The 8354-nt window shown below is 50.7% G+C and overlaps 1 protein-coding gene across 2 annotated transcripts in view; it reads left to right on the forward strand.

Annotated features, from left to right (window-relative positions):
* NPDC1 (neural proliferation, differentiation and control 1) overlaps window positions 1-7967 on the forward strand; it is a 56519-nt gene extending 48552 nt beyond the window's left edge. The window contains exons 9-11 of one of the 2 annotated variants that reach the window (XM_083423200.1): window positions 2639-5298; window positions 5665-5866; window positions 6024-7967. In XM_083423200.1, coding sequence (XP_083279326.1) covers window positions 2639-2716 — 78 coding nt within the window. In that variant the 3' untranslated portion in view covers window positions 2717-5298; window positions 5665-5866; window positions 6024-7967. Of the gene's footprint in view, window positions 1-2638; window positions 5299-5664 lie in introns of both variants that reach the window. The other variant, XM_083423199.1, reaches the window with a different exon arrangement.
* The last annotated feature ends 387 nt before the right edge of the window (window positions 7968-8354 follow it).

An 8354-nucleotide genomic window follows, 5' to 3' on the forward strand; every position in this document is an offset into this window, starting at 1 on the left:
GTATTTTTCGCTCTATTGGACGCACCGGACCACAGGACGCACCTAGTTTTTAGAGGGGGAAATCAAGGAAAAAAATATTATCCCCCCCCCCAGCCCCAAACAGCAACGGACAGGCTGCGTGCAGCCTGTCTGCTTCTCCCAGAGCTTCTCGGGGCTGCGGGGGAAGCCCTGGTTCCCCCACCAGCCCCAAAGAGCAAAGAAGCCAAGACAGTGCACGGGATCCATAGCCGCGCAACCTCTCCAGCCAGGAGATAAACTCTCCAGTGTGGCTAAAGAAGAAAAGGCAGTGAGCACGATCCATCCCACTCACTGCCCTGGCTTCCTCTTTAGCCTTGTGCAGCATCTTTAGTCTTGCGCAACGGGATGGATTGCGCCCGCTGTCCACCGGGGCTGGACTAGATGATTCCTAGGGTTCCCTTCCAACCCTGCAATTCTATGACCTCGGAAGGTGTTTGGGGTCTCCACCACTGGAGGCTTTTAAGCAGTGGTTGGGGGACCATCTGCCTGGCGTTCTTTAGCTGTGATTCCTACATTGTGAGGGGGCTGGGCTAGATGACCCTCGGGTGGCCCTCCCAACTCTATACTACAGTTCTGCAGCAGGAGATCCATAGCCACTTCACACAATGCCCACTCCCAATTTTAATCTGAGAGACATGTAGCTTTAGTGTCTCGGTAGGTACCCCCCTACCTGCCACACTTCCCCCACCCCACTTAAGCTAAGGGAATTCCTGCCCAGAGAAGCTCCCAGGTGAGGCAAGGGTTAAGATCTACCTCTGGTAGATCTCTTGCGGCTGGAGAGGCGCGCAAGTCTAAAGAGGGAGCCAGGGCAGTGAACGGGATGAATCGCGCTCCCTGCCCTGGCTTCCTCTTTAGCCTTGTGAAGCCTCCCCCACCCCCCCACCCCACCCCCGCTGGAGAGGCACGCAAATCTAAAGAGGGAGCCAGGGCAGGGAACGGGATGGATCACGCTCCCTGCCCTGGCTTCCTCTTTAGCCTTGCGAAGCTCCCCCCCCCCTCCCCTGCTGGAGAGGCGCGCAAGTCTAAAGAGGGAGCCAGGGCAGCGAACGGGATGGATCGCGCTCACTGCCCTGGTTTCCTCTTTAGACTTGTGAAGCCTCCCCCACCCCCCCACCCCACCCCCGCTGGAGAGGCGCGCAAGTCTAAAGAGGGAGCCAGGGCAGGGAACGGGATGCATCGCGCTCCCAGCCCTGGCTTCCTCTTTAGCCTTGCGAAGCTCCCCCCCCCCCCCCCGGAGAGGCGTGCAAGTCTAAAGAGGGAGCCAGGGCAGTGAACGGGATGGATCGCGCTCCCTGCCCTGGCTTCCTCTTTAGCCTTGCGAAGCCTTCCCCCCCCCCCCACCCCTGGAGAGGCGCGCAAGTCTAAAGAGGGAGCCAGGGCAGTGAACGGGATGGATCGCGCTCCCTGCCCTGGCTTCCTCTTTACACTTGCGAAGCCTCCCCCACCCCCCCACCCCTGGAGAGGCGCGCAAGTCTAAAGAGGGAGCCAGGGCAGCGAACGGGATGGATCGCGCTCCCTGCCCTGGCTTCCTCTTTAGACTTGCGAAGCTCCCCCCCCCTCCCCCGCTGGAGAGGCGCGCAAGTCTAAAGAGGGAGCCAGGGCAGTGAACGGGATGGATCGCGCTCCCTGCCCTGGCTCCCTCTTTAGACTTGCGAAGCCTCCCCCACCCCCCACCCCGCTGGAGAGGCGCGCAAGTCTAAAGAGGGAGCCAGGGCAGCGAACGGGATGGATCGCGCTCCCTGCCCTGGCTTCCTCTGGAGACTTGCGAAGCCTCCCGCGGCTGGAGAGGTTATGCAAGGCTTTTCTAGAGGAGGGAGAAGGGACTGACTGGCGGTGTCAGTCCCTTCTCCCTCTTGGGGAAAAGCCCGCAAGAGCCGCACGAAGCTTGTGTGGGGCTCTTGGGGGCTTTTCCTGCCTGCCTCCCCCCTGCATTCGCTCCATAGGACGCACAGACTTTTCCCCTTAGTTTTTAAGACGGGAAAACTGCGTCCTATGGTGCGAAAAGTACGGTAGCTGACCTGCTAAGGCCATCACTATGAAAAAGAAACTAGTTTGGCAGTTTCTCTTTTGTAGAACATAGCTGCACAGATAAAGGATTGCAGGTTTGGGAATGAACCCATGCTATCTTCCAGACTGAATTCACAGACTAATAATTATTAATACAGGTGATTCCTCAATTATATGAGGGTTGTGTTCCAGGGTTCCGTCATAAACCCTCAGTCCTCCATCCAGGCAAGCCAGAGCCAGGATTGCAGTTTAAGGACACCTTCCACCCAGGCAGAAGTCCTTGTGGGGAGTGGAGAGCAGGACTGGTGAGGGGGAACGGCCTCAGAAAATGGGATTTGAACCCTTGGCTCCCTGGTCTGGTCTTCTAACCACACGCTGGCTCTTGAAGGAGAACGCCAAGTCTTGCTCTATTGTGTGTAAGAAAGATGTCTCTTGAGATCTTCCAGTTGAACAGTGTAGGGCAGTAGATCTTTAAAAGGAAATGCTGAAAAAACTGGGTGTTGGGGGAGAAGATGACTAAAAATTCTTGAGGCAATTAATTTTTGCTGCTTTTCACATCTTCTCTCTTATCTCTCTCCCCCCCCTCACCTGCGCCACCCTGGATTCAACGCAGACTGGCGAAATGGAAGTGAAGAACCCTCTTTTTGACGACTCCTCGCTGCACTCCCCACCCACCAAGTTGCACCCATGACCTCTGGCCGAGCATGTTGTGGACTGTGTCTGCCGAGCCTTATGTGTAGGGATGTCCCAACCTGCCGACATCCTCACTACCTAAAGAGAGAGTCTCCTTTGCAACACCTCCAGATGCCCGAATGTGCATCTCCCCTCCCCCCTCCCCACGCCAACAAATGAATCTCTGAAATGAATGCACATTATTGGCTTCTGGGGAGGGCGGGTGGGGGGGCTTCACTCTTCAGCTCTTCATTGCTACCACTGCAACCCCCAACTCCTCTTAGATACAACAACCTAGCACTATTTAGATGATTGGGCACATGAATTGTTTGGGGGGGGGAGGAAATGCCTATTTGCTGTTTTGTTGACAGGGGTGGGGGCGGAGTGTAAGAGAAGGAAGGGGAGTTCCCTGACTTTTTCACCCACCCTCCAAGCTCCTGCAAAGGGTCCTTGTCCTGGAGGCCAAGTCGTCTTGTCAGCCCTCAGAGCAAAAGCCCAAAATGAGAATCTACCCAGCATAAAATGCTATAAATCTTTTTTGAATCCAGTGGTGTCATCCCTCCAATTTGTAAATTATAAAAATACATGCGGATATACCTTGCAGTTCTTTATTTGAGCAGTATGGTTGGGGGATCGTGGCCCTTCCACCCCAACTTTCTGTATTTTGTGAAGATTGAAAGGGAAGGTTGACCCAATAGTACTCCTAGGACATTAAAATGCCCATTTTAAAGGTGGGAAGGGGGACAAACTAAGGCAGAAGGATAACGGCATTCATGATAGTGAAACAATTTCAAATTACTTCTGGGCTTTTATCTGCCAGGCAGTTGGGTCCTCAGCTGTTGGGTTTTGATCTACAGCAAGGTCCAAACCCATCCTAGGATGAGCTATGGTCCCTTTGAGAAGCCTATCTACATGCCAAAAATAAAATGTTTTTAATGCCCCTTTAACACTCAGGATGTCTCCCTTCCAAATAAAACTGGGAATTGTAGTTTTAAGACTGCTGAGAACTCCAGAGGCTCCAGCTCTTCTGTGCAGAACTGTGGTTCACAAGATTTCGTTCATTATCACGGCCATGTTGTGGGATAAAGAAAATTGTGGAGGAAAGGGAGAGTTGACACAAGTGGAACAGCTTTAAAACATAACAGTGCAATCCTGGGCGCATTTACCCAAAAGTAAGCTTTGCTGCACTGGTGGGACTTTCTCCCAAGCTTGGGACTGTGCTCTTAAAGTCATCAAATCACTGTGCTTTAATTGTAGCACTGGGGGCAGGGAAAGCACTGCATCTGGTCTTCACAGATTGCCCCTCCTGGTGCTGCAAGGGGGCAAGGGGTGGCAGTGGCAAAGATACGTTCCCTTTAGAGTCTAGAGAACCCACCCTGAGAGGAAAAAGTTAAAGGCCCAGTTCAAAGGTGGCTGACTGGGCATTTCAGACTGCCAGGGGTAGGAGTGATCCAGCCAATGGGCTTTAGCAGGAACCAAATAAAACATACTGGTGTTCACAGGGGGTTCCTTGGGTTTAGGCGCAGTGGTTCTCAACCTGTGGGTCCCCAGATGATGTTGGACTACAACTCCCATCATCCCTGAGCTCTGGCCTTGCTAGAGGTGAGGGGAGTTGTAGTTCAACAACATCTGGGGACCCACAGGTGGAGAAAGGCTGGAGGGGGTTGCCAAGCTGGCCAGTGCTGGGTGTCTGTGCGCTGGGTGTGCAGCGGTCACGCCTGGACCAGGATGTTCTGAGGCAAAACAGAAAATCTGCCCCAGAGAGGAGCAGGTGGGAACGTGGATGTGGGATGGTTGGGCAACAAGCAGAGGGGGAGGTGAGATGGGCGCTCCTTAGGAGCCCTGATCTGCGACCCATCCAAGCTGTCCCCACCCTGCTGCCTGAGGCGCCTGCCCCACTGAACCTCATGAGCAGGCTGGCCCTGACAGCAGTGCAAATTTGCTGCCCCAAACATTAGCTTCTTTCCCCCTCTTTCACCACGCAGCAGTGCTGACCTCCCTGTTTCTACCCTAGTTGACAACAGGGGTGACAATTTCTGTTCTATTGCTTTTCTTCTACCCCACTAACCCCCAGTACCGCCAGGGCATCTAACTGACAAGGGATACCCCTGTCATTCTTTGTGATAAGTGAGAGATTATTGGCAGGGGGCTGGGTGTGTGTGTGTGTGTCCTTGGTAAGATCACTTTTGCAGCTAGTTCTGCCAAGAGCAGGTCCACTGTGGCTTCTGAAGCAGCTGGAGACCCCTTTGTTTTGTACGCAGGGGCTCCAGGTTAAAATCGCATAGCATGGTGGGTCCAGTAAGGCTGGGAATGACCCACGTGCGAAGCCCTGGACAGCCCCTGCTGCCAGTCAGTGTAAGCCGTGCTGAGCTAGGTGGAATCAGGGTCTGAGTCAACTGTTTCTGACAATCATGCCCCTGGGCTGCACAAGAACCAAAATGGAACTATTCCTCGTGGGTTTGGGGTGGAGCCAAGTGCTTCTAATAGTTCAAACCTCAATTTTCTAATGCTGATTCTGAGACACTTAAAATAAACCAAAACAATTGAAAACATGATTTTTGAAAGTTTTCCCTCTCCTAATTTGCTGAACAAGGGACGCGGGTGGCGCTGTGGGTTAAAGCCTCAGCGCCTAGGGCTTGCCGATCGTAAGGTCGGCGGTTCGAATCCCCGCGGCGGGGTGCGCTCCCGCTGTTTGGTCCCAGCGCCTGCCAACCTAGCAGTTCGAAAGCACTCTCGGGTGCAAGTAGATAAATAGGGACCGCTTACTAGCGGGAAGGTAAACGGCGTTTCCGTGTGCGGCTCTGGCTCACCAGAGCAGCGATGTCATGCTGGCCACGTGACCCGGAAGTGTCTTCGGACAGCGCTGGCCCTTGGCCTCTTTGAGTGAGATGGGCGCACAACCCTAGAGTCTGTCAAGACTGGCCCGTACGGGCAGGGGTACCTTTACCTTTTTAATTTGCTGAACAGAGGAAGGATGAGGTTCCTAACTTTGGGGTAACTCCGTTGTTTTGCATTAAGAGAAGATTGGGGTGAGAGAGACCTCACTTCATAGAGCAGCCTTTGTAAACCAGATGCTGGGATGGCTCAGTTGGCAGAACATGAGACACTTAATCTCATGGTTGTAAGTTCGAGCCCCAGCATGGGGTAAAATATTCCTGCATTGCAGGAGGTTGGACTAGATGACCCTCATTGTCCCGTACAACTCTATGATTCTGTGACCTCCCATCAGCCCCACACAGCATGGCTATGTGAGCTGGGGAACATGGGAGTTGTAGTCCAATGCATCAGGAAGTTAGCTGGTTAACAAAAGCTATCTTTATAAAGAGTTGAGCCTGGATAGATTCTTAAAATCAGACCCGGGATAAAGAGAGCCTCATATCTCCAAACCTGTTTTATTTCCCCTGGTCCGAAGGCATTCCTGAACAACAACATCAGGAACCTATAGCCCTTTAAAATTTGCCCCAGTCATGAGGTCTAGAAACTTGGATTTCTTAATTTTATTTTAATGCTTAGCTGGTTGGCATGGGGAAACAAGCAATGCTTGAAACAGGAGTGTACCTCTACAATTCTGACCCAAGGAATCTTGAATATCGTCTTACTCAAAGCCTTCTAAGACTCATGCTGCATTTGCAGGGCAGAGGCATTTAGGGAGCTTTGCCAAATGTGTATCTGAGGTTCAACACCTGTGTGTGTGTGTGTGTGTGTGTGTACACATATATAGCCATGTCTGTGGTTTCCTCCCACCTGCTATGGCTGCAGAGTCTGAGCCCATGGAATGACAGACAAGATCTACCGGGAAAAGAGATGGCAAATTTATACAATTTTAAATGCACAAAATTGGAAGAGATCTGATGTTCCGCAACCTCTTTCCTTGGAACCACCTGTCGCGAGAGAATTCACAGCTCCTTCTGTAGCTGCTGGACTGATGTTTAGTTCAGGTGTTTAAAATATACCGTTGCTGGTTATCCCTTGTATCCCTTGTACAGTGTAAGAGAGCCACACTATTAATCTGCAGAAGGGATTGGAAATTGTCATGGAAATGTATTGATTGGGGGGGGGGGGGTTAGTATAAAGTTATCTGAAGGTAATACACCAAGAAAACCCGTGGGGTCTTATATGCAGCCTTCATTGATTTGAAGGCTGCCTTTGATTCAATTTCACGAGTAAGACTCTGGGCCAATTTGAATACATCCAGTATGATAAAAGATTATTATTTTTGATTAATGGCCTATATAAATATACTGTGTTGTATGTAAGATCCTCCACAAATGGCCAACTCATAGGTCCTGTACCAGCCACCAAGGGGGTTAAACAAGGCTGCATTTTAGCCCCAGCTTTATTTAACCTATATATCAATGACATGGTTAACAGCTTGACATCTCCGGAGTTCCATGCTCCTAAATCGGCCACAAAACCAATCTCAGTGCTCTTATACGCTGATGATGCGGTCCTCCTATCCCGAACAAAAATAGGCCTTAAAAGGTTGATAGGAGAATTCTCAGCATATTGCAGAAGAGAACAGCTGGTGGTAAACTATCAGAAAACCAAAGTCACGGTTTTCGCAAGGAAACATATATCACATAGCTGGAGCACGGACAATCACCCAACTGAGCAGGTTAAAGCCTTTAAATACCTGGGCATAGTCTGAGGGTCAGCCATCTTGTGAATCTTAAAAAATCCCCCCCATGCCCCCATGGCATCTTTGGGACAGTCCCTTCTGCTTTCTATTGCTTGGCTTTGAATTTAGCAAAGTACTCTTTAACTTATTTCCCATCATGACAGCCCTGCAAAGTAGGGCGCTGTCTCCAAGTTATAAGTTGCCTGAGGCTATACGGCTCGCTGGCGTTTGAACCCAGACTGTGCAGCTCAGAGTCTTAACTGTTGCTGTGGGGCACTCAGGTTCCTAAATCATAAAGTGAGAGAAGGAAGGAATCCTTGATTGTATGCTAACCTTTTTTATAGCTCTACAGTATTAAATATCCTGAGCACACACACACTGCTATTGAGTGCATTCTACCTGCTCCTTGTTTTGGCATTTGCAAAGAGCTTCAAAAGGCGCGCACGCACGCACGCACACACACACACACACACACTGAGTCTTACTGGCTATGCCCAGGGTGGGGGGTGGAGATATCCAATTTCTCTGATTTATTTCTCTCTTCTTATTCTGTTACATGTGACTCCTCCAAACTAATTTCATTGTATGGACTGTGCTTAGTGTTACTTTAAAGAAGGGGAAGTTTTATTAAAGGACTAAATTTCAAACCAAATCTTGATTTCCTATTCTTTCTTAACCCACTCGCACTTATAAGATAAGCTGGTTTCTAGGTATTTGGTTTAAAGGGCATATTTAAGGAAGTATGTTGGATTTCCATATTGGGGGGGACTGGACTCTCTTCTGCCTTGATTTTGATTGCCAAGTGATCGTTGTGCCCAGAGGAGTCTGGGAAATGATTACAGAGTGCACCTTTGGGCCATGTGAAGGCCTAGTGCCGACTATAATATACAGGATGCTTTTATCTAACCATTTTGAGCTCTTGGGGTATCGATGGAAACTGCTTGTGTCTTCTGCCATAGAGACATAGGTTGAGTTTCAGTATCAGATGAGGCAGGTTAGACACCTGGCCCAGGTAGCATCCGATGGGAACGTGGGCAGC

The sequence above is a fragment of the Podarcis tiliguerta genome (assembly GCF_965153285.1).
Source record: "Podarcis tiliguerta genome assembly, chromosome: Z".
Classification (NCBI taxonomy): Eukaryota; Metazoa; Chordata; class Lepidosauria; order Squamata; family Lacertidae; genus Podarcis; species Podarcis tiliguerta.